Source organism: Talpa europaea, assembly GCF_964194135.1.
Source record: "Talpa europaea genome assembly, chromosome: 2".
In the NCBI taxonomy this organism is placed as follows: Eukaryota; Metazoa; Chordata; class Mammalia; order Eulipotyphla; family Talpidae; genus Talpa; species Talpa europaea.
In genome coordinates this window covers 110,636,574-110,662,873 of record NC_140068.1, presented here as the reverse complement: position 1 = coordinate 110,662,873, position 26,300 = coordinate 110,636,574, and the positions used below count along the sequence as shown (strand labels likewise).

At 48.2% G+C, this 26,300-nt stretch overlaps 1 protein-coding gene across 1 annotated transcript in view; it reads left to right on the top strand.

Moving 5' to 3' along the window:
• Nucleotides 1–6,006: 6,006 nt before the first annotated feature.
• LOC311188245 (saoe class I histocompatibility antigen, A alpha chain-like) overlaps nucleotides 6,007–26,300 on the top strand; it is a gene marked incomplete at both ends in the record, with an annotated part of 44,830 nt that continues 24,536 nt past the window's right edge. The window contains 5 exons of the mRNA XM_084259391.1: nucleotides 6,007–6,070; nucleotides 6,358–6,627; nucleotides 6,841–7,116; nucleotides 7,784–8,059; nucleotides 8,175–8,294. Of these exons, the coding sequence (XP_084115517.1) occupies nucleotides 6,007–6,070; nucleotides 6,358–6,627; nucleotides 6,841–7,116; nucleotides 7,784–8,059; nucleotides 8,175–8,294 (1,006 nt within the window). The remainder of the gene's footprint in view (nucleotides 6,071–6,357; nucleotides 6,628–6,840; nucleotides 7,117–7,783; nucleotides 8,060–8,174; nucleotides 8,295–26,300) is intronic.

The following is a 26,300-nucleotide window of genomic DNA, read 5'->3' as shown; positions in this document are numbered from 1 at the left end:
CCTCTCAAAATTTAGGAAGACCTGATTTATTATTCTGGCTATGATGTGTGTGTGTGTGTGTGTGCATGTGTATGTATATATATATATATATATATATATATATATATATATATGTATGTATGTGCAGCTCAGGATGTGTGTGTGTGTGTGCATGTGTCCGAGCCCGCGGACTGTTCAACGAGGTTCTCGAGGGGAGAGCAGCGACCTGAAGAACAGGGGTACACCACGGAGGGAGACACATGCACTCTTCGTTCAGCTATCGCAGGTCTCATTTACTTTCGGTTTCGGCGGGGCTTTATAGCTGGGGACTGGAAGCGGAAGAAGCAGGCCAACAGTGCCTAGCCAATGATCAAACACATAACCTTATTTGGTGCGCCGGAGGCCGTAATGCGCACTGGGCCAAAAGAAGCTAATCCCGGAAGGGCACATACCCTTATTTGGTGCGCTGGAGGTCGTCATGCGCACTGGGCCGAAAGGAGCACAGCCAATCACGGAAGGGGGAAGTATCCTGATGCCACGAGGTAAGGCGCCAACAGATCCCCCTTTTCTCTTTATTAGTGAGGAGGAATGTGCCTGTCTTAGGTTGTGAATTGCAGGGACGAGCCTTACCCGTCATCACCCGACGGTCCTAGACGGAAAGGGAGCGCGGGCTGTCTTAGGTTGGTCTCGTCCCGCATTCCATCTTACCCGTCATTGGCTATCCATTCCAGCATCCTCAAGGGGGCCCAGCCAGGAAGCTGGATAATGACTGAAGATAAAAGGCTGCCAAAGGTCAGGACGGTGGGACTCCCATAGCATGTAGGCTGTGCTACCTACTGGCCAGGCGCAGACGGCGACCGGAGATCCCTATATGCGCCCCCACTTTCCAGCATTTCCAGGTGGTGATAGTGCACCTGGATAGGTCTCGCCTGAAGGGGCTGTATTTGTTGCCTTACAAACCCAACAATTTTGTTTAAAACACAAGGACCTGTAGCAAGTAACAATAAAAGAGATAACAGGGGGGACCCAACAGGGGAAGCAAATAGGGCAAAAGTCCATTAAGGCAAGTCCATAAGGGGTTGGTTGCAAGTTCCTGGAAATGGAGATGGCCAAACCGGAGGCACCTGTGGCCAGGGCAGAGGTAATGCCTTGCAGTTGCAGGGCGAATCCAAGGAAGAAGATGCGGATGCGAGAGAGGCGGGTGGTCCGAGGCCGGCTAAGACACGGGCAACAGGGTACTGTTGAAGAACCAGGAGAATCCAGGTGGCCACAGGCATCCTGAAAAGGAAACAAAAAGAGACGCCTCAGAGGGACTCAAGCCACCCTGGGCGGAAGGGGTTGACGGGGCGCCTCGGCGGCGTCCGGAGGTTTTGCAGTGGCGCTGGGTGGCGCAGGTACAGCGCGAACCAAGCACTCTGGGAGCCAGCGAGGAGAGTCAGCGTCGTGGGGGTAGACACAAACCGCTCCACGAGCCCAAATCAAAACAGGTTCTGGACCATTCCAAGAGCCGGTAAGTGGGTCCTTCCATTTGACCAACGCAAACTGAGTGGAGGTGGAGGAGTGCCAAAAGCGGTCGGCCGCACTTTTACCAGCATCATCCAGGCGGAGGAAATTTAAAATAAACAAGGCATGACACAGGACATTGCGGGGCGCCAACTGGGAGGGGTACCAGGAAGATTGGTGGATTTTGTGAATAACGGTTTTGAGTGTCTGGTGGGCTCTTTCAACGATGCCCTGTCCCTGGGGATTATATGGTATGCCAGTAGTATGAGTAATGGAATGGGTGGCACAGAATTCAGAAAATGCCTTGGAAGTGTAGCCTGGTCCATTATCAGTCTTAAGGGCCTTAGGCACGCCTAAAACAGAGAAGGCATAAAGGAGATGGGAGATAACATGTTTGGTGGCCTCCCCAGCATGGGGAGAAGCCATCAAAAATCCACTGAAGGTATCAATGGAAACATGGACATACTTGAGATTACCAAACTCAGAAACATGGGTGACGTCCATTTGCCAGAGGTCTCGAGGGGCCAAACCACGAGGGTTGACACCCAAGTGAGGGACAGGAAGGGAAGTAGCACACGTTGGGCAGGAGCGAACAATGTGCCTGGCTTGGTCTCGGGTGAGACGGAACAACACACGCAGGGACCGGGCATCGAGATGATGGAGGTCATGGGCTTGTTGGGCCTGGGTGACTGAAAGAACGTGAATTGTCTGAGTGGCTGCATCGGCCAAGTTGTTTCCGTGTGTCAAGGGTCCTGGAAGACCCGAATGGGCCCGAAGATGGCCAAGGAAGAAAGGAGCGGTGCGGTTCCGGATGGCCGCCTGGCACTGCTGAAAAAGGGTCCAGCCATGGAGGATGTTTTGATAAATGGGGCGGTTTCAAGTAGGGGGACCGACTGGGTGATGTAAGCACTATCCGTATATAAATTAAGAGGTTGATGGGCAAAGGAAGAAAGAACAGTGATCACCGCCTCAAGCTCTACAAGCTGGGCCGAGGAATGAGGGGTTTTGTCTTTCAAAAACCTTACAATTATCAATAAACTCAGCCTTCCAAAGGAGGTGATCGCCCCCAGAAAGGGTGGCCTTTGCCAGGGAGTACCAATCCGACGGAGTGAGAGAGGATTGGGTTAAGGTGTCCAAAACAGTGAGGGTGAAGGGCGCCATGGCTCCATAAAGGGACACTGCCTCTTTTAGTTCTTTAACGTTGCAGAAATTATGAGGCTCATGATGACGTTGAACAACGCCCTGGGCGTTGGTGGTTCAACCACCAGAAAGAGATGTAATGGAGCAGGACGCGAAGGAGGAGGGAGGGACGGAGAGGGCGGCTGAGTGGGAGGAGTCAAAGAAAAAGGTGGCAAGGGAGGAAGAAGGAGGGCAAAATGGTGGCAAGGCGGGAACAGAAGAAGGACAAAATGGCGGCGGATTAACTTGTGGGGGAGGAGCAGAAGGGCCGTCAGCAGACATGGGGAAGGCCGCACACAATTTATCAAAACGGTTAACAAGAGTATTAATTTGGTTTCCCAAGGTCTCAAGCATTTGTATTAAAACAGGCTTTTTTACGGGGTCCTTGGCAATAGGGGGGGGGGCCGATAGCAGCCCTCTTGTTCTGCCAACTCGTCCCAGTCCACCTCGGAAGCCGGAGGAGACCCATGGCGGGGTTGCGGCAGAGAAGGGTAGAGGCTTTTGCATGGGGGAAGTATATTTGGAAGGGGCTCCTTTACGGGGGTGCCGGCAGGTTGGGGGGCACCATCTGGCACTGGGGGCGCATTATTTTGGGGATTAGTCTCATCACAAGGGTTGGGGACCCCTGTCGCATGTTTTGGGGCGAAATTTCTTCATCCTCACTATGGGATGAAATTAGGTCCTCACAGCAAGCCCCGGAAGGGGGAGCCTCAGCTACACTGGAGGGGGCACTTTTAAGGATATTTTCAGTATGGGAGATAGCATGTTGTAAGCCAGGATCAGTTTTTCGCTTAGCCAACAGATCATTAATAAGATTCCAATATGAAAAGGCTGTTACGGGAAACTTTTCAGGCCCAAAAACTTGGTAAAAATCGTTGAGAGCATCTCCCACTCTCTGCCAGCGTTTTTCATCAATAGTTCCTTCTTTAGGGAACCACGGGCATGTTTCTTGTACAAAATCAAAGAATAAAAAGAGGTCCTTGGACTTAACCCTAACTCCGCGTGTCCTAAGAGCTTCCTTGAGCTGGGAAACATAAAGCTGGTGCTCACTAAGTGCCTGTCCCATTTTTAAACAAATCAGACGCCAAAACTTACCTAATGACTGTCCCGCCGGGTGGGTCGGGGCCTGAGTAACTCGCGCAGCGCGCCACGTCTGGGTCTACTGGAAATCTCTCGTACCTCGAGCGCCACGTTGGGCGCCACCCTCCCGAGCCCGGGACTGGTCAACGAGGTTCTCGAGGGGAGAGCAGCGACCTGAAGAACAGGGGTACACCACGGAGGGAGACACATGCACTCTTCGTTCAGCTATCGCAGGTCTCATTTACTTTCGGTTTCGGCGGGGCTTTATAGCTGGGGACTGGAAGCGGAAGAAGCAGGCCAACAGTGCCTAGCCAATGATCAAACACATAACCTTATTTGGTGCGCCGGAGGCCGTAATGCGCACTGGGCCAAAAGAAGCTAATCCCGGAAGGGCACATGCCCTTATTTGGTGCGCCGGAGGTCGTCATGCGCACTGGGCCGAAAGGAGCACAGCCAATCACCGAAGGGGGAAGTATCCTGATGCCACGAGGTAAGGAGCCAACATGCATGTGTGTGTGTATATATATATATAAAATGTGTGTTCACCATAAAAATACAAAACGGGACAAAGCATATTCAGACCAGGAAGTAGTAAAAAAACACTGTCAGCTGTTGTTAACAATGAGAAACAGAAAAACACTGAAATGAGGCCACAAGTTTGGTGATGACCCATCATTGTCAACCTTCCACAGGCAGGGCCAGCACCTGAGCCCAGAGGAGAAGGGCTGCACAGGAGGGAGCAGGAGGGAGGGAGCAGGGACGTGGACAGAGGCCACCCTGTCCAGTATGAAGAGCTGTGGGGTCCTGGCCAGGGAGGCTCAGGAAAGCAGGGAGCATCTCCTCAGGCCTGAGAGAGAATCTGGAGACAAAGTAAACCCAGTTTCTGATGACATAGAGCACATATAAGTCACTTCTACTACAATTCAAAGTACCATGTCCCAAGGAAACTACTTTGTATGAGGGGAGTTAGACCTATGGTTTTTTTGGGGGGGGAGGGCACTACTATCTTTACTTGAAGGGATGAATGACAAACACTATCATTATTTAGGTTTGGTTAATCTGTACACACTTTCTAGAAAATGAATGTCAGTCTGTCCCTTTAAGAAAATCAACTGGCAGTTGACAAATGACAGTAATTAATTGCCTTGATAAATTGCAAGCTCCAAGTAAAAACTAGATACTGGAAAATTGTGTCCCATTGCTCTAAACTTGACAACTTCCAGTAGCCACTTACTTTTCTTTTCAGATCTTTGGTAAGTAAAACATACATGATTTTCAAAACTTAATTGTAGAATAATTGACATAAAGGTCATATAAACTAGTAAAACTGCATCACTTTTTAAAAGCATGTATTAGTTCAACATTAATAATCAAGAGAGGTCTAGGGAATTAATGTAACAGAATAGAAAATAATCAATGATGTTTCGCCCTTCATTTTGCAAATAACATTTGAAAAACCACCACCACACCAGTGGTTCAATTTATTGTTGAAGTGAAACAAATTTGAATATTCACAATTACCTGAAGGGTACTTAAAATGCTATTCTCACATATTTCAGAGAGACTGTATAGTTTTTCATTGACCAACCAAAACAAAAAGTAAACACAGGAGAAATATGACAATCCAACGTTCTTCTAATGACACAGAGAAGAAAGACAATTGCAAAAATATAAGCTGTAAAAGATCCACTATTTACCGTGATTATTTTCATAAATACCTCTATTTCTTTAAGACACTTTGTGAACATACAATGGGTCATTAATACTGTTCTAAATTAAATAAAAATATCTTTAAATTGGTTTTATTCCTAGTGTAGTAAATACTGAGAGCTACAACCTCCTAAAATTATGTTCAGGCCCTCGCTAATTTGTATAAGTGTGCAGAGATCCTGAAAGCAAAATGCTTGAAAATCTGATCCAGTCCCTGGCCAGGCCTGAGGGCCATGGTGTGACAAAGGCTTTGGAGCAGGAGAAAAGGGGGTAGCAAAGTCCCAGGTATCAGGTGTGGTTCTCAGGGTCTCAGCACCAAGGGCTGTGTCTGGGGCAGGGAAGGTTACTGTTGGATATTCCCATCTCCCCACAGTTTCTCTTTCTCTCACAAGCTGCCTTGGGTCCTCCTTCCTGGATAGGGTGACTCACCCTAGTCCTCACTCCCCATTGCCTGGAGGGTCCAGAGCAGCCAATCAGCATCACCCTGGCTCCAAGTTACAAGTCTCCACTGACCCGCCAAGATTCAAATGCTCAGCTACCTCTGGGGCACAGGTGATGAGGCCCCCAACTCTCCTGCTGCTGCTCTTCTGGGCTCTGGCGCTGACAGAGACCTGGGCGGGTGAGTGCGGGCTCGGAGGGAAAAGGCCAGTGAGGAGGGGGAAGTAGAGGAACCCCGGCGGGGGCGCAGGCCCCCGGGAAAGTCGCGTCCCCGCCATCGCTGGCCTTTTTGTGCCCCGTGACCCCACCTTGTCCTGACCCCTTTCTGTCCCTCCCAGCCTCCCGCCTGCTCTTGCCCCCTGAGTCTCGGCCCTTCTCGTCCCGGCGCCCCTTAAAATCTCAGGACCCCCCTCGCCCCGTCCCCTCCCGCTCCGTCTCCCCAGCCTGGGTCTCCCCTCCCGCCCCCAGGCCCCCACTCCCTGAGGTATTTCTACACCATGACGTCCCGGCCCGGCCTCGGGGAGCCCCGCTTCATCGCCGTGGGGTACGTGGACGACACGCAGTTCGTGAGGTTCGACAGCGACTCCCCCGGGCGGAGGATGGAGCCGCGGGCGCCCTGGGTGGAGCAGGAGGGGCCGGAGTACTGGGCGCGGCAGACTAGGAAGGCGAAGGGCGCCGCACAGACGTTCCGAGTGAACCTGCGCGCCCTGCGCGGCTACTACAACCAGAGCGCGGCTGGTGAGCGGGGCGGGCCCGGGGCGCTCACGACCCCACCCCCGCGGGCGGGCGGGGACCCCAGACCCCGGGCCCGAGCGTCCCCCGAGGCAGGGGGACCCGCCGGACCCTCGACCCGGGACGTTCCCCGCGAGGTTCCCGCGTCAGTTTCGGTTTATTCCCGGGGGGGCGGGCGGGGTGACGCGGGGTGACCGCGGGGTGACGGGGCGGGGACAGGCTCTCACACCCTCCAGTGGCTGCATGGCTGCGACGTGGGGCCCGACGGGCGCCTCCTCCGCGGGTACAGTCAGGTCGCCTACGACGGCGCCGATTACCTGGCCCTGAACGGGGACCTGCGCTCCTGGACCGCGGCGGACACTGTCGCTCGGATCACCCGGCGCAAGTGGGAGGAGGAAGGAGAGGCGGAGCGCGTCAGGAACTACCTGGAGGGCAGGTGCGTGGAGGGGCTGCGCAGAGACCTGGAGAACGGGAAGGAGACGCTGCAGCGCTCAGGTAAGAGGGGCCACAAGGTCTCCCCAACCCCTCAGGCCGGCACCGCGGGGAGGGTGGAGTCAGGGTCACAGCAGCGCCCCCTCTCTGGTCAGGGGAGGAGGAGCCCCTGGGTTTCCTGACTCCCCAGAGGACCCCACTTTCCCTCAGAACAGTTAAGGAATCCAGTCCCTCCTGAGCCTGAGGGGAGACCAGCCCTGGAATCTCCCTTCACGGGATCCTTTTGACCCAGCAGCCCTCTTGGGAACCATCAGTGTTTCTCTCAGGGTCTTGTTATTGGTCGGAGGACATTTTTCTTTTCTTTTCTTTTCTTTTTTTAAGATTTATTTATTTATACATATAAGAACTGGGGTACAGGCCAGAGGTGTGGAGGACAACAGGATTCACCAGAGACAGAGCAGGGAATCTGACTCCTGCTTTTCTGAGTGACTAGGTCTGTCCCCAAAAGTCTGTGCTCTCCTCCTTAGAGCACTGCCTCCTCCTATCCAGAGCTGTCGCCCTAATTCTAGATCTAAGGAATGAGAGATTATCCCAGACCAGGCTTGTTCCTAGATTTTGTGCTTCCTCTTCTAACCCCACTGCCCTGTCCATTCTGAGGCTGGTCACAGGAGGTTTTTTCAGGTCCAGGAGGGAAAAACCAAAGTGTGTAAGTTCTCACCCTTCTCCTCAGAGGCCCCAAAGGTACAGGTGACCCACCACCCCACCTCTGACCATGAGGTCACCTTGAGGTGCTGGGCCCTGGGCTTCTACCCTGCGGACATCACCCTGACCTGGCAGCGAGATGGGGAGGACCTGACCCAGGACATGGAGCTGGTGGAGACCAGGCCTGGGGGGGATGGAACCTTCCAGAAGTGGGCTGCTGTGGTGGTGCCTTCTGGAGAGGAGCAGAGATACACGTGCCATGTGCAGCATGAGGAGCTGCTGGAGATCCAAGTCCTGACTTGGGGTAAGGAGGGGGGTGGGCACAGAGCTTCTCAGGAGCATCAGGAGCCCCTCTGGAGACCTTTAGAGCATCAGATGGAGGCCTGGGGCTCAGGGTCTCACTTTCCCTTCCCCTCCAGAGCCCCCTCTTCAGTCCTCCATCCCCACTGTGGGCATCGTTGCTGGCCTGGTTGTCCTTGGAGCTGTGCTCACTGGAGCTGCGGTGGCTGCAGCTGTGATGTGGAGGAAGAAGCACTCAGGTAGGGAAGGGAGTGGGGCATCTTGTCTACTAGGGACTTTCAGGCCACAGATAGAACTTGCCCTGCCTGGTAATGGGAAGTACCACCCACACATTTGTGTTTCCCAGTCTGGAGCTGATTGTTAACCCTCTTTTGTAAAGCATTTTTGAAAATGAATCACAAGTTGTTCACCTTGATAATTCTGGTGATGGGGCCCTGATTCCAGCAAATGGCACAGGGGAAGGTCTCTGCTAAGGGCAAACCCCAGGAGGCAGTTGGTCCAGTCCCCTCTCATCTCCTCTCTTCATCTATCCTGGTCTTGCCCTAAGTGTCCAGTCACTTTTCTGGAAACTTCCCTGTGGCCCAGGACTAGGAGATTCCTTTAGGATTTAATGGCCTGATTCCTCCCTGGTCTCAATATAATGTTTCTTCCCACAGGTGGACAAGGAGGAAGCTACACTCAGGCTGCAGGTAAGTGTGGATCAGGGGTTTGGTCCCTGAGCCCCTGGAGACAGTGTAAATGGAGCCCATGTGGAGTCACCCCCATCAGTCCCTCCTGTGTGCTCATCTCTCATGGCTCTGACCAGGTTCTGTTTTGTTCTCCCCCAGGTGGCCACAGTTCCCAGGGCTTTGATGTATCTCTCATAGCTGCTAAAGGTGTGACCCTGGAGGCCTGAGGTAGGAGGAGCTGGGGGGAGGAGCTGGGGCAGAGGATGCAACCAGGTTATGGGGAAGCTTTGAGAGGGACATTCTGAGGATGCAGTGGACTATGGAGAATGTCAACATTTATGTGTTTCTTTGAAATTTTTTATGATCCTTTTCCTTCACAGTGTGAGCCAGCTGCCCTGTGGGGACTGAGTGATGCAGGATTTCTTCTCATCCCCACTTTGTAACTTCAAGATATGCCGGTTTCTTTTGCTGCAAAAGGCATCAGAATGTGTCTCTGTTCTTATGAGATAATGTGAGGAGGTGGGGAGACTGGCCCAGCCCTGCCCACCAGGCCCCTTCCCATACTGACCTGTGTCTCTCCTTGATGATTTTCCTGTTCCGGCAAAGGTAGCTTAGTCTGCATCTACCCCTGTCTTTGTGTTTTCCTCAAGAACAGTAACTACTTCCCTCTGGAAATAATAATTGAGTTCTGAAATTACTTTCTGTGAACTTGTCTGATGGGTTAGAGGGCTAATAAAAATGATTCCTAAAATTTGAGATGAAATAAATGGGAACCTTTCACAATCACGTGTTTGCTGTGCTGAGTCTGCAGGTGGGGGCAGGAGAGGCTGTGAGAAGCCGAGGGGGATGAGGCCTGTGTCCAGTCAGTGCTCAGTGCGTTGTGGGCTTTGATGTGGTCACTCCTCAGGGGTCATCTCTCTGATCCTTTGTCCTTGTCCTTCAGGAGCACCTGTCCCAGCAGGGCCTGTGATCACAGGGACTCAGACCCCACCTGGCCTTGTGCTCATGTCTGGGCAGGGAGTGCTTGTGTGGCGGGTCAGCCCAGGCTCAGCTCAGGGTCTAGCCTTCTGCCCTCAAATTTCTTTCTATTTCTATTTTGATTCTTTGGTTTTTATTTTGCTTTGTGCCTGTTCATTTTCATGTTTAAATACCAGGCCTCATGTGCTGTTAGTCCCTGTCTCTGACAGCAGCAGGAGGCACCTGTCGTTCCCCACAAGGCCCAGGGGGGCCCCTGCACATAGAAGTCTGATAAATTTCCAGACTCATCTAATTTTTGGCCTCATTTTAGGAATGTTTTCTGCATTATTAGTTCCATCTTTTCCAACTCTTTTTGAAAGAACAAAATCTTGGTATTACTAGAGAGGAGGATTTGATAATATCCTGATGGATTTAGAGAAGTTCCTAATAGATTTATGTTTTTCCCTACAATATCTCCCTGTAGCCCTGCCCTTAAATGTAGTAACCCCAGTGCTGGTGCTAATCGAGACCCATGGGTTGATGGAGTCAGTTACCTTCATAGTTGACTGAAAAATAGGACTCATAAGCTTAGGAACCCAGGCCTCCCTGGTGGCCCAGGGGTTAAGTCTCAGTGCTATCACCTCTACACCTCCAGTTCAATCCCTAGCCAGGGAAATAACCCACATATGGCCCAGCAGACCTCTCCTATTTCTCCTGCTGCTCCCCTTCGCAGTGTATTTCAGTAAATCCTCCTGTTCTGCTCCCCACTCTGTCTCTGGTTTATCCTTTCACCACCCCCACCCCTGCACTTCTGAACTATACCCAAGTTATACGCAAAAATAAATCTTAACCACAACAAAAAACCCCTAGGAACCTCTTTTCAAAAGAACTATGTAATGTGCCCATTAGTAAAAACACTGTCTCTAGAACAGGAGGTGCTCTACACTGATGGCACAACTGATGACTGTTGCACAAGATGTGTGACTGTTTATGCAACTAGGAAAACTCAACGAACTAAAAACATGCACAACTTGCAGCCTGTGGAGAGTGTGTCCTAGTGGGGAGGGAAGACTGAGGATTTTGGACTGTAAATCAAACAGTAAACCACTCGTGTCTGGTTAGAAGTGGGTAGGGGATGTGGGAAGGTGACCAAGTCAGTGTGTGGGGACACTGACTTGTTTGTTTATTTTCCCAGGATGGTCAGTGTGGGTCTCACTAAAGTGACCTTTGAGAAAAAGTTTGATGGACACATTACCCACAGGGATGTGATGTGCAGGGAATTCAGTCCAGGCAGGACAAACCTCCAGTGCAGATGCCTGAGCAGGAATGTGTCTGTGTGACTGACATGAGCACAGAGGCCAGCTGCTGCAGCAGAGGCCATTTGAGGTGGGATCTGTGCACCCAGATCATGCAAGCCTTGAGGATGTTGGGAGGGTTTGACTCTCTGAGTAAGATGTGGGGTGACAAGAGCTTCTGAACAGATACACACCTGTGGGACTTCTCTCTGGTAGCCTCAGTCTGGCTGCTGTGCAGCATGGAAGGGGGAGAGGTGGGAAGAGAAATGGAGGAAACCAGTGCAGGTCCCAGGACAGAGAGGTTGGTGACTTCGCTGGGGGCTGAGCAGGGATATAACAGGAAGTGATAGGACTGTGCGTATTTAGACATGGACTTTACAGTGTTTCCTACTACTGGGCTGTGAGAAGGGGGTCAAGGATGACACTCAGTGTCTCAGACTGTGCAGGTAGAGAGGTGGAGCCTCAGTGACATGGGGAAGACCCCAGAAGACCCATATGTGGGCATCCCAGGAATTCAATTTAGGAAGTTGAATGAGCTCTATTAGAATTGAAAGTGATGTTGGCAGTTGGACAGAAAAGTCTGGGGTACAGGTGACATGCCTGAGTTAAGAAATAGAACCTGGGAGGTGATTTGATGATAAGATATTTAAAGTCTTGAGCATATAAGGGGCACCAGCAAATGATGACTAAGCAAGAGAAAGGAGCAGAATTGAACCCCAGATTCCACAATGATGAGCAATCTGAGCAGATGCCCCCCAGAGCCAACTGCACAGTCTGACCCCACATGGAGAAGACATGGAGACCAGGGAGCCCCCACTTCAGTGAGCTCAGGAGTCACCAGGACACTCATAAAGACTCAGAAGGTCTAGAACAGAGTCTGAGAGTCTATTACCTGGCCCCTCTCCTCCCCCTAGGGATGGAGAATTTAGGGCTGACTCTCTGGAAGAGGCACTTCCTTCCCTAGAAGCAGGAATGAATAACAGGGACTCTGGAGTTCAGGTTCCCATCCAAGGAGATGAGCAAACCTGTATAAAATGGGGACCCAGTACTGGGGGAGCAACTGTTAGGACCTAGACACCTGGCTCTTCCCTGAGGCCTGTACCCATAGTTACTCAGTAGGGGTGAAATTTGAGGACCCCTAACCTGACAGTGGACCTTGTCCTGCCGCTGGGGGCCCAGGGAGCCTGGGGAAGGCCTGGCTGAGCAGGAGAAAGGGCAGCTCTGGTCTCCTGTGCTCAGCCCTGTGGCCACACGGGGGCGCTACCGCGCTGTTCCGGATTCTGGTGGAGCCGCCAGGACGGGGCGGGGGCTGAGGTGGGCAGAGTTGGGGGTCCTGGAGGGCGGCGTCCTGGGGTGAGATGCTCTGTGAGGAGTCAGAGAAGCAGGACTCAGAGGAGAGGAGACTCCGGAGCCTGCCCTGTGTGTGAGGTTTCCAGCTTTTCTCCCCAGAACCCCTCTCTCCAGTCCCTTGAAAGCAATACCTGGGGAAACTGGACAGTTCATCATTTCTCCTCCTACAACCTAAAACTTGTTGAAGGCTATTTTTTTAAATACCATTTTAATTTAAAATTTAAATTTTAAACAACATTAAAAAATACTGTTAGATTTACAGAAAAATGGCAAAGCTAGTAGAACTCCTATATAATCCACATCATTTCCAAGTTGTTTACATCTCATGTGACCACAGTGCATTTGAGCAGCTGAGGAAGAAATATGGATGTACTTTCACTAAACTCTTCGCTGTATTTGGATTTCATCAATTTCCCTAATGCTCTTTTCATGCTCCGACATCCCACCCAGGACACCACATGAAGTTCCAACCACGTCTCCTTAGTGCCTCTGGCTGACAGTTCCTCAAACTTTCCTCTGCTGATGACATCTGTGAGCAGAGCTGCTCAGGCACAATGGCCTCCATTTGAGGTCGTTCTCCAGCAGCACATCAGGTGCACACACATGCACTTTCGTTTTTCCTGTCTTTAGTTACTGTTGTCTTTGGAAGGAATCACTATGGGCGGCTCACACTTTGTGCGGGTTCTGCTATAAACATTTACTTCCATGCAGGGTTTTTTGGTTTTGTTTCTCTTGCAAATACAAGTTTTCAGATTAGTTGGGTAAATAGCAGGGACAGTGCTCACTGGACTGTATGGTCAGTCTGTGTTTGGCTTTAAAAGAGACTGTCAGATCCTCCCTCGTGACTGGGTCATCCTATCCTGCCAGCAGTGATGAGGGGTCGCTTCATTTACAATATCAATTTTAGATACAAGTCCTTTATCAGATACGTGATTTGATTTGCAATCATCTCTCCCACTCTGTGTCTTACACTCTTGTACTCATACAGTAGTATACACTAGTGACTAGATACAGGCATAGATATATTTTTCTGGAACGAGAAATGATAAATTGCTAACTGGTTTTGAACAGATGATCTGACTCACTGGAGGGCTGTGGTGGGAAGGGGGTGTTATTCATTTAGCTACGTAAAATCTTGCGTTTAAAATTTTCTTCTGTGCTCATGAAATAATACTTTGAAAATTAAATCCTACTAAAATCCCTTCACCTGCATAACACTTCACGGATCGTATCCTAATCATATGCTAAGCGCAGAGCGGCACGTCTGCCACATGATGAACCTGCACATCATTATCTCTCACGGTTTGTGGCTGCAGGTTGGGGTCACTCTTGGTGGTGTCCGTGCTGTAGGTTTTAGACAAATGTACAATGACATGGATACCATATTGTGTCCTACACAGTAGACTCACTGCCCTCGATATCTTCTGTGCTCCAAGGAAACAGAAGCAAGAATAGACCAGTGGAGACACATCAAACTGCAAGCTCCTGCCCAGGGAAGCAAACTGTCATTACATGTAAAGACACCAGATGGGGAGGAAGAAATAATTTGCATATCACATATCCAAGATATACGAATAATACATAAAACTCAATGACCAGAAAACAACCCAATCAAAAATGGGGAGAGGAGCTAAGTGGACACTTCTCCAAAGAAGATACAGATGACCACAGGCACATGGAAAATGCTCCCATCACACGTCATCAGGGGATGCAGAACCACAATGAGACACCACCTCACACCTGTGAAGTGGCTCATATTAAAAAGTCCAGAGACAACAAATGTTGGCAAGGTGTGGGGGGAAAGGAACCTTCATATACTGTTGTGGGAATTGATGCAGCCCCTACAGAAAACAGTATGGAGTTTCCTCAAAATATCAGAGGTCCCAGAGGTCTGCCTCTGCCAGACGTCACAGCATTCTACTCGCTGGGTTTTATCAAAAAAAAATGCAAAAGCTCATTTCAAGGGATCTAGGCACTCTGTGTTCATTGCAGCAATATTTACAATAGCCAAATTATGGAAACAATCTATGTGCACAAGAGATGAGTGGAACTATTGTGGCACGTATACAATGCAATACTACTCAGCTGTGAAAAATGAGGAAATCTTGAATTTACAACAACATGGATGGAAATGGGTAAAACTATGCTAAGTGAAATAAATCAGGAGAACCACAAATAACAGATGATATGATTCATATGTGTAATATACAGAAACCAAGCAAAGGAACAGATAAAACAAAATCAAACCATTGGAGTCTGTCTGCAGAATGGAGGCACCAGAGGGGGTTGAGGGTGGGGAGATATAGGAGTAAGAAGGCCCAGAGGAACACAGGGGAAGACTCTGGGTGTATTGGTGGGGGGTGAGGGAACCTGCATCTGAGGAGGTGCGTCTCTGACTTTGAGTCATGTGCAGTGTGTAAATGCATGTTACCTCAAAAAATACAGTAATGAACTATTTTAAACCAAGAAAGAAAAGTAACTTGTCACCTCCATCCATCACTGACCTCAGGACTTGGCCTTTGCCTCTTCACTGTCATGCAGGGTGAGGGGCTGGTTTCCCACAAGGTCATTGGCAGGAGGTGCAGGGACTCCTGGGGCTGCTCAGACACTGCTGAGTAGAGACACTGCAGAGAGGGCGGCTCTGAGGGGAACCAGAGACAGAGGGTCAGAGTAACCCCAGTGCTGAGTGAGGGTCTGGTTCTCAAGTAGAGGGGAGTGTGTGTGTGTGTGTGTGTGTGTGTGTGTGTGTTAACAGGAGCAACAGGGCACATAACATAAGACAATGGGGGGCAATTACACATCGAGGCCCCAGAATAAAAGAATTCAAATCTCATAAAAGTAAAAAGTCAGTACAACACCTCAGTAAGAAATATTCCATGAAGAAGCAGTTTTTGAGCAGGACTTGAAGCAGAGGAGCTGGAGAGAAGGAGGAGGTGTAGAGTTATTCTCATGGTTGGCTTGAGCTGTAAGGAGGTAGGAAGAACCCCCTCCAGGCCCCTACCTAGGATGTGGTTGCACCTGACAGCTCTCTCCCCTAGCCCCCAACATTCACTTCAAGCTCCTCTCCTTTGGGATCTCTCTAGAAATCCCACTGGCCTCAGAGTCAGGGAGCTCAGACCAGGCACCCCCTCTGTTTCCCAAGGGATTACTTCCTCCGTGGGCTTCAGCCACTGCCGACTGCGCTGGAGGGAGTCACACAGGGCTGAGAGGGAAAAGTGTGTGCTCTGCTGGCCTGGCCCAGGGGCAGGATTAGCCCAGGTCACCCCAGTTCCTGAGTTAAGCCTTTGTCCACAGTCCAGGAAGGGAGGGGGAGATGCAGCAGGGTCTACCTCAGCTCCTGGAGGAAGGTGTAATGTTAGAGTGGATGAAATTATTGTTTCTTCATTGTCTGGGACTCTCCCACCTCCCCAGGGTCACCCTCCGTGTGCAGCAGGGAGAGGATCAGATAAACCCAGGCTGCTTCCCCCACCTCCCTCCCTCCCTTCCTCACTGCTGTGCTCAGGATGACTGTCCTGGTCCCCACTGGCAGAGGAGGCAGAAAGAGAGTGTTGTTACCACATTAGCCACCAGGATTGTAGGTAAGTGTTTTCCTTTTCACTGTAAAAGTTCTATTATTTTTTGTGGATATAATTATGTGAAATAGAAAATTGTAGGGAGGGAGAAAATGTTAACACAAGCAAATAATGAAAGCAGGACAAAAAGGCAAAAAATCAAACAAAATAAACATTTTGCCTCAGGGCCCCCCTGCTGAGGCAGCTGCAGTGAGGAAGGGTCTCAGGGCTGAGGGGGCTGAGGCCTCAGTGTGGTCACATCCCCTGGAAACATCCAGGTTGAGGGTTGGGTCCTCTTAGTGACCAGCACCCTTTACCTGCCCAGGCAGCCATATGTGATCAAGTTGAATTTAAAAATTCCTCCTGATGTCGCTCTTGTGATGGAGGGAGATGAGGAGGGAGACAGAGGAGAGGTGATGACAGAGGCTGGGCCTGAGACTGCTGCAGAAATGACCAGATTCTGACCTCAGTGTTAAAACAAAATAAATACAAATCTTCACATTATAGCCCTAGAAATAGCTGAAATCATTGCGTTCTGAGGGGTAAGTCACAACAAGATAAATTGTTTTCAGTGTGTGTTTGATGGAAATGTCCTAACCAGTCATTATCAGAAACAAGTCCTCCTGAACTGCATTTTTGCATAATTGTATTAATTTCTTAACTCAAATGACATATATTGGGGTGCCCTCCTCCAGGCACTGGGGTACAGAGTGCACAGTCCCAGGACTCTGTGTGTCTGTAACTCAGGGTCCAGCTGGAGACAGGCCCGGGGAGCACAGAGCAAGGGGCTTCTGACCTGGGAGCCGCTGGGCCTCCTCCCTGAGGAGGTGACAGGTGACCTGAGCCCCAGGGGGAGCAGGAGGTGACAGGGAGGTGAGTCACCCCGAGGAGACAGGGTGAGGGTCCTGGGTGTTGGGCTCAGGGCTGGGTACGGGCAGGAGCTGGAGCCACTGCAGAGGGTGCTGAGGGGCGTGGGCCTCGCCTTGGGCCTGGACTCCAGCTTGTCACACCCCAGGATGCGGGTGGGACCCGCACAGGGCCTCCCCACCCCGAGCCTCAGTTTCCTCACCTGTGTGTGGTGAGGTTAGGGATGCGGGGAGGATAGTGAGCTGATGCCTGTGAGTCTCAGCTCAGGGCCTGGCACATCATGGGCGCTCAGCCCCTGTCTGCTCTCCTGGCTGCAGGGAAAGGGAGTGGAGGAGAAAGTGGAGGTGATGCCAGGCCCTGTGAGCCCTCCCTGCCTGGTGTGGGGAGCAGAGAAGGTAGGTGAGGGTCCATGTTGGGAAAGGCCTGGGGCGCCGTGGGGAGCAGAGACTGGAGAGGGTGAGCGTGTGCGGGGCAGGGAGGAGGCTCCTGCGGCCTGACTAGGGCAGGTGTGGTCACCTCCTCCCTGAGCATCTCCTCTTCTGTCCGTTTGTTCCCCTTCCTCACCCACCTTGCAAGACAGTCATGACCTTGGGGCCACGACTGGACTCTCCTGGCAGAGGGGACCTGCAGCGTCTGCCTGGGGACAGGGGCCCGGGGAGCACCTCCTGTGGCCACAGCTTCTGCCAGGCCTGTCACAGCCGATTCACTCTCAGACCCACCAAGGGCCACGTGCTGTCCACACTGCCAGGAGCCATCCAGGAGCCAACAGCAGCCGCACTGGGTCCTGGTCAGCTTGTGCTCTGGCCCCAGCCCAGAGCCCAGGGGAGAGAAAAGGGGTTCTGTGAGCAGCACAGGAAAAGGATAGTTTTGCATTTCCAGGAGAAGCAGCAATTCCTGGGTGTGTTTTGCAAAGATCTTAAGTACGAACATCTCCTTATGCTGAAGAAATTGAAGGCTTAGATCTTATGAGTTAGGTAAACACTTTTGCAATCTTGAAAATATAGGACAAAACTTTGATGAATTGCTCTATTATGGACTAATAAGCACTATTCTAGAAAGACAAAGTAATCTATTCTAAACTCAATACTGCATGCAACAATATCATCTGTCAATCCTGGATTATGTGGGTAAAAATGACTTGTGAATGCCGAGCGACTTCCCTGCTAAAACTCTCAGCATCAGAAGGCATCACATACTACAGGGGAGAAGGAGGGAGAGGGATGAGAGGGAGGGAGGGAGGAACACAGGGGACTGTGGTGATGGTGCAGGGGTGCCTTGGGGAAGGAAATTCTACGGGGACTACACCTGAGGGGGAGGGGGGGAAGCACATATTGTTTAAAAATGAAAAATAATGTAAAAACTAAAAAGAAATTAAAATTTAAAGAAAAATTGCTCCACCTGCAGGACAGAGGAGCTTCAGGGTTGCTCTAAGATGTCACATCCACCCCAAGACCCTCTTGAGATTTCTAGGTAGGAAGGAAGCATCATTGGTCAGATAACGAAAAGGACAAAATAGCCCTGAGGAGATAGGGATTTTTTTTTAAATTATTTATGTGAGGTGGGCTGTGTAGGCAGATAAAACCACTGTCATTTCTATTTTTTTTAAAGATTTATTTATTTATACAAGCACTGGGGTACAAGCCAGAGGCACAAGAGGATGAGAGGATTCACCAGGGAGCAGGGAGCAGAACAGGCAGAAGGACTGAAATACACTGCTGAGGGGAGCAGTGGGTGAGACAGGACAGGTCTGCTGTGCCATGTGGGAATCTCCGTGGCCCCTGGCCAGCCTGGAAGCTAACTGGGGCTACAGAGGTTGCGGACAGCTCCACAGCGCTGTACTCAACTTGCTGTGCCACTAGGGAGTCCCCACTGTCATTTCTAGAAAAAGCATGACCTTGATATATTCATCAGGCATTCTGGGGCAAAATGGTAAAATCTAACTCAGTCTTGCCAAAATGGGGATTACTTACTGAAAAAACCAAAGGCAAAGCCGGGGTGCAGCTGGACACTGTGGGCAGCGTCTTCTGTCTCCTTCATCCTCTTTCCTCAGCTTGTCAGGGGGAGGGTCTGTTCATCAAAGGCCCCTCCCAGGTGACAGAAGGAGATTCTCCCAGGCTTGGGGACCCTCTGATTCTGGGAGGGATTCTGTAGGGATCACCGAATTACTGACCCTTCTTTCCCTCAGGTGGAAGGGGTGTGGTTTCTAGGCCCATAGCTGTATCCTCAATAAGCTCACATGACTTATTGCCCCTCATGGTGCTTGTGATAAAAAGTGAGCTTGAAGAAATTATATGATTTATTCAAGGTTGCACATTTAGGAATAGAGTCAGGATTCGAACCAGATTTCCATCTAAAAGGAGTTGAAGTTTTCATGATCCTTGTTCTTTGCTGCTTTACTCCATAGATTTTCAAATCCTACCAGAACTGTTTTGCATTATTTATTTAATGGACTCGTATTCATATGATCCTTATTCAAAAGGATTAAAATATACATCTTTAACTTTTAAAAGTTTACTTCCAATTACTAATATTTTAGTTTTCACAAATATGGAAATCTTGTAACCATTTGACATTTATGCCATGTCCACCTTTTGTGTTATTGGATATGTCAATATACACATATATGTTCCACAAGAAATGTTTCAATTTTATTTTTTTATTATTTTGTTGTTCTTCTTGAAGAAAAATCTATTTGTTTATTTATTTGTATTTTATTTTATATATTTCTTACATCATTTTTCTTTTTTGCACAATGTATGAATTTTCATCTTGGTTATATTCCCCACACAATTGCACCCCCTTCTTTTGACCTAAATTCCTCCTTTCCCAGCCTTTCACCCCCCAACCCCCCACCCCCATGGTGTGTCTCTGGTTTATAGTTGCTTGTTGATTTTGATTTTTACTTTGTATTAATTAGTACAATTAATTAGTTTTTTTCCTGGTCCCTTATTTAGGTTTTCTAAACTCCTGCTATGAGTGAGACCATCCAGTATTTTTCTTTTTCTTTTTGACTTATTTCACTGAGCATGATCCCTTCTAGCTCCATCCATGTTGCTGCAAACTGCATGTGTTTATCTTTTTTGAATGCTGAGTAATATTCCATGGTGTATATGTACCACATCTTCTTGATCCAGTCATCTATTTTTGGGTGTTTGGGTTGCTTCCATAGCTTAGCTACTGTAAATAGTGCTGCTATAAACACAGGGATGCAGGTGCCCTTTGGAATTAATGTTTCTGATTTTTTTTTTTTTCTTCTACTGGTTTTGGGGTTTTGTTGTGCTTTTTCTAGTTCTTTAAGCTGCGAGATTAGGTTGTTTCTTTGAGTTCTTTCTTGTTTCTTGATGTGAACCTGTATTGCTATATATTTTCCTCTATAACTGATTTTGCTGCATCCCATACATTTAGGAAATTGGTGTCCTCCTTGTCATTTAAGTCAAAGCATTTTTTAATTTCTTCTCTGATCTCCTCTTCCAGTAGTGTGGGTTTCAATCTCCATGAGGTAGAAGAGTTCCTTGCCTTCTTTTTATGGTTTATTTCTAGTGTGATGCCTTCATGGTCAGAGAAGATGGTTGGTATGATTTCAATCTTGGTGTACCTGTTGATGTTTGTCTTGTGTCCCAGTATGTGATCGATCCTGGAGATGATCCATGTGCACTTCAAAAAAAATGTGTTCTCAGATTTTTTTGGGTTTAGTGTTCTATAGATGTTTGTTAAGCCCATGAACTCTAGTTCCTTATTTAGAGCTTTAGTGTCTGTCCTTACTTAATTTTTGTCTTGTTGATCTATCCATTGTTGATAGTGGTGTGTTGAAGTCTCCTACTACATATGTGTTTTTTTCTGATGTCTGTTTTCAGAGATGATAATAGTTGTCTGATATATTTTGGTGCTCCTTCATTTGGTGAGTATATGTTAATGAGTGTTATTTATTCTTGAAGTATTGTCCCCTTGATCATAATGTAGTGACCACTGGGGTCTCTTTTTACCTTTTTGCATTTGAAATCTGTTTTATCTGATATATGTATACCTGTTCCTGCCTTCTTTTTTGGTCCATTTGCTTGTAGGATTGTTTTCCATCCTTTTACTTTCAGTCTATTTTTATCTTTTGTAGTAGAGTGAGTTTCCTGGAGACAGCAAAAGGTTGGTTTTTATTTCTTAATCCAGCCTGCGACTCTGTGTCTTTTTATTGAAGAGTTTAGTCCATTTACATTTAAGGTTAATATTGATATGTTAGAGTCTGTATTTGCCATTTTGTTTGACTTTTCTCTGGTTTTATTTATTTATTTTTTTGTAATTTTTTTTTTTTTTTGGTCTTGTTTCATTCTTATTCATCCCTCTGTTGGTTCTGGCTTTAGGACTCCTTGTAGTATTTTTTGGAGTGGGGGTTTAGTCATAATGACATTCAAGAGTTTCTGTTTGTCTGGGAAGGTCCTTATTCTTTCTTTGTAGAGGAAGGAAAGCTTTGTGGGATAGAGTATTCTCGGTTGGCATTTGTTGTCTTGAAGTCTGTTGAATATGTCCCTCCACTCTCTCCTTGCCTGTAGCGTTTCTTCAGAGAAGTCTGATGTCAGCCTGATTGGTTTTCCTTTGAATGTTATCTGTTTCTTCCCTCTTGTCAGCTTCATTATTTTTTCCTTGTCTTGGATTCTTGGGAGCTTTACTATTATGTGTCTTGCTGTATTTTTCCTTTCATCATGGAAGTTTGGTGTTCTTGCTTCTTGTATGTCTATTTTCAGCTCCTTCTTCACATTTGGGAAGTTCCTTCAATTATTTTCTTGAATATTTTCTCTGTTCTTATGTCTCTTTCCTCTCCTTCTGGGATTCCTATAACACTTATATTTCCTTTCCTCATGGAGTCAGATAGTCCTGAAGTCTTTCTTCATTCTTTTTCATTTGTACTTCTCTTTCCTTTTCTGCTTTGGTTCTTTTTATTTCTGTATCTTCGAGAGTACTTATTTGTTCTTCCATTTCATCTATTTTGCTATCACTGCTTTTTCCAGAGTTCTTTAGCTCCTCTATTAATCCTTTGATCTCCTGCATTTCTTTCACTTCCCTCTCTAGGGACTCAATTTCATTCTTCTGTGCATTGATTATTTTCCCCTTATCGGTGTTTTCCTTAATGACTTCTGACAGTTTTTTAATCACGGCAATTTTAAATTCTCTTTCTGGAAGGCTCAGAAGTTCTTCCAAGTCACTGTTGTTGCAATTTGGTGGGTGATTTTCTTTTTGTGGTGTGTCTTTTCCCTGAGGGCTTGCTTGGTTGCTTGTAGTTTTTCTTCTCCCTGCTGCTTGTTTTCTAATTTGTCTTGTGCATTGGGACACTGTGTTGCTGGTATAGGCCAGCATCTTTTTGGTATGCTTTTTCTGGGATGTTGGAAACTGGTGGTCCAAATGAGACAAATACTGTTATGTCAGAAGTCCATTAGGCCAGTGGTACTATGAATATGTTAATGACCGCTGTCACAGAGTATCTCCTCCTTCTGTGTTTGTTTAATTCCAAAGGTGTGTCTTGAGGTCCCACAGACTGCCCTGGAGGTGGGGTGGCAGGATTGCCTGCCTGGCTCCAACTCCCTGCCAGGCAGGGCCTGGCTTGTGGGGTCTTCAGCTCACCTCTGGCTGGGGTGGGGGCAGCCCTTTCCCAATTCCACAGGGTCTTGGTGGGTTCTGGAGGCAGAGATCCCTATTCTAGAATGACAAGTCAGAAGGGCACTTCCCTGCACCTGTGGTCTGCCTGGGCAGAGTCTGTATCCCCCTCTGGGCTCCAACTGGTGGCCAAACAGGTCCTGGTGTGTGGGGGCTTTTCAGCTCACCTCTGGCTGTGGGGACAGCCCTTTTCTGGTTCCAAACGGTCTCAGTGGTGTCAGACACAAAGGCATAGATTCCTATTCTAAAATGGTGAGTCAGGAGTGCACTTTCTTGCACTGGCAGTCTGCCCTGGATTTAGCTGGAACCAGCTCAGGGCTCTGATTGGAGGCTACCAGACAGGGCCTGGCTTGTGGGGATCCCTCAGCTCACCTCTGGCAGCCCTTTCCCAGTTCCAAGTAGTTTCAGTGGTGCCAGACACAAAGGCAAAGATCCCTATTCTAGATGTTTGTTTTTTAATCCAGCCCGCTACTCTGTGTCTTTTCAGTGATGAGTTTAGTCCATTTACGTTTAGAGTTAATATTGATATGTTGGCATCTGTATTTGCCATTTTGTTTGTCTTTTTGTGATTTTGTTCCTTGCTTTAGTCTGTTCTTATTCATTCTCTGTTGGTTTTGGCTTTAGGACTTCTTGTAGAATTTTTTTGGAGTAGGGGTTTAGTTGTAATGAATTTCTGGAATTTCTGTTTGAGAAGGTCCATAGTTTTCTTTGTAGAGGAAGGAGAGCTTTGCAGGGTAAAGTATTCTTGGTTGGCATTTTCTGTCTTGAAGTTTGCTGAATATGTTACTCCATTCTCTTCTTGCCTGTAGTGTTTCTTTGGAGAGGTCAGAAGTTAACCTGATTGGTTTTCCCTTATAAGTTATCTGTTTCTTCCCCCTTGCTAGTTTCATTATATTCTCCTTGTCCTGGATTCTTGCAAGCTTTACTATTGTGTGTCTTGCCTTAGTTTTCTTTTCATTGTGGTAACTGGGAGTTCTTCTCACTTCTTGTATGTCTATCTTCATCTCCTTTTTCATGCTTGGGAATTTATCTTCAATTATCTCCTTGAATAATTTCTCAGTTCCTTTGTCTCTCTCCTCGCCTTCTGAAATGCCTATAACTCTTATATTTCCTTTCTTCATGGAGTCTGATAATTGCTGAAAAATTTCCTCATTCCTTTATCTCTCTTCATTATTTTTATTTCTGTATCTTCAAGAGTACTGATCCGTTCTTCCATTTCATCAATTCTGTTTTCATTGCTTTTCCCAGATTTTTTTTGCCTCCAGTAATCTTTTAATCACCTGAGTTTCTTTTATTTCCTTTCTTAAGGTCTCATTTTCATTCCTCAGTTCATTGATTATTTGTCTCACATCATTTTTTTCTTTTTAATTTTCTTTATGCCTTTTAATCATGATTTTTATTAATTCTCTATCTGACAGGCAGAGAAGTTTTTCCATGTCATTGTTGAAATCTGGTGACTGTTTTGCTTTTTGTGATGTGTCTTTCCCCTGCAGGCTTGCTTCGTTATTTATATTTTTCTTCTCCCTGGTGTTTGCTTTCTAATTAGTTCTATATGTTGGGATGTTGTGCCACTGGTGTTGGCGGGCATCTCTTTGGCGTGTTCCTTCAGGGGTATTAGAAACTATTTACCCGACTGAGTCCAGCACTGTTAGGCCAAAGCTCCACCAGGGTGTTGATGCTGTGGCTGTGTTGCTGGGCACTGTCCCTTACAGTTCCCTCCCTCTGTATTTACTCAGTTGCAGCAGGGAATCCAATAAGGTGTCCCTCCCTGCCTTCCAACAATGAGCTAGTTGGTGATTTTGTTCTGGTACTAGGTGGCAACAGAGACCTGAACTTTCTGACTTGTGCTTTTTCCCAGTATTTCTCTGGGAAAGGAGGGCATAGAAGGGAGCACCTCAACACAGGAGCTATTGCTCATGCTGGGTGCTGTGTCTGCCCCGTGTTCACCTGGTGCTGTACCCCTGAGTTCTGCACTCTAGTTCTCAGTTCCAGGGCTCTGGGATCCAAAACACTGGCTGTCACCCTGTGCAGTGTCCCAACCCCCAGATCCCATGCCTGGCTCTCTGTTCCAGAATGCAGGCTGTCACATGGGACCTTGAATGTCTTGTTCCATGTCCCGTTTCCCTTCTCATCTCCGTTTTGCATGGCACACCCCTTCTCAGAGCCAGAGGTGGTTTTGAAATCCCTGACTTCCACCTATCAGGTATTTGGTGATTTTGTTCTGATTACTAGGTGGTGCCAGAGATCTTTCGTAGTATCCTTCCAGAACTGTGCTTTTTGTGTGTAGGTCTCTGGAGAAGAGAGTGGGGGTGGCATGAAGTGCCTCAATGGCGTGGGGTGCTGTGTCTGCCCTGTGACCCACTGCTGTGGGGATCCCACACCCCAAATTTCATTCTCAGTTCCAAAGACCTCAGATTAGGGACACCAGAAGCAGCCCCCGATTATTCAGCTTTCGGGATTTCAGCATTTTCAGATCTTTAGCAATTCTGGGGTCAGGGATTTCTGCCCCCAACATGCTCATCTCCCAGAAAGCTGTTGTGGACCTCTGAAGGATGTAGAGAGGCTTCCAGCAGCCAACCTCAGAGAAGAAAAATTCAGAGGCCTTTTAGGAAGGCAAGTGTCTGAAACTGCTCCTGGTTTTGCTGCTGTTACAGTCTGGCAGGGAAGGCCAAGGCCTGGAGCCAGGCACCTGGCTGAGCTGCATGAGTGTGGCCATTTGTCAGGTTGTTTGGCTGCTGCAGCTGCTGCTTTGATTGTCACTTGTCTGGTGCTGTGCTGGGGCAACTCGGCAGGTGAGTGTCTCCTGTTGTGTCTTCTGCTGTCTACATGAGTTGGAACCTGGCCTATAGTCTGGTTGCCATGTGCGCCAGGAAAACACCATCTTCAGAGCATGGCCTTTTGTTCAAGATTGGAGCTCTCATTCTCAGTGGCGGGAAGACACCATCTTGGGAGCATTTGTGTTTAGTACTTTAAAACACTGGACATTGCTTTGGGTATGATAAATGGCCATTTTCGGCCTCAGTAACTCTATTTTTCCCTGGCTTGTCAAATAAATACCATTATTGTTGTTCTTGAACCTGAGTAGTCTTGCAATTGTACACGTGGGTGAAGAACTCAGATGGCAACCAGTAAACTATTTGGGCAGTGTCCTTGGCCAGTTTTTGGGTCCCTTGCTGCCTTGTGTCACAAGGCCTATCTGTTTCTTGCTACATGTTCAAGTGGTAGAAAAAAGCCTTTCAGGGTATAGGTTGTCTGTTGTGTGAAAGCTGAAATATAGCCTGATCTACTCATTTTCCTTATGATAGTAAGTAAGGAGAGTGTTCATGTTAGAAGGTAGTCAGTGTTGTGAGAAGGGTGACCTAGAGTGTATGGAAGAGGACAGGGAAGCTGTCTGCTGGGGTTATCACTGTGACCTCAGCACTGGGCGTGCACATGTGGGCCTAGAGGAGGGGCATAAAAGCAGTGGAAGCACAGCAGCAACCCTATGAGAGGATCACTCTGAGACAAGACTGATAAGGGCTAGGGATGGGGAGAAGATGGGTGAGACACTAAGCTGGTAGAGTAGGAAATCTGCACACACATATTGTTTGTGGCCTGTCTGCTCTGAGTTAATTTTCTAGCCCAAGCACACATCTGGAGGCTGCAGGGAGCAGTGCTGTCTGAAGACCAGCCTCAGCACAGGGGGACGAGCCTGAGGCCAGGTGTCCAGGAGGGCAATAAGGAGCTCTGGGGACTGGACATCACAACCTCCTAGCAGCAGTAAAGGCCTGCACACTGCTGAACTGTCTGTGTTCATCTCACTATAAATAGGCAGCTGGAAATGAAATGTGAAGGCAGTTTCTTTAGGGTATTAACCCTCCATCTTCCAGATTGTCGGCTGTCTGATTAAAGCGCACTTTAAAGATTCAATTCCTATA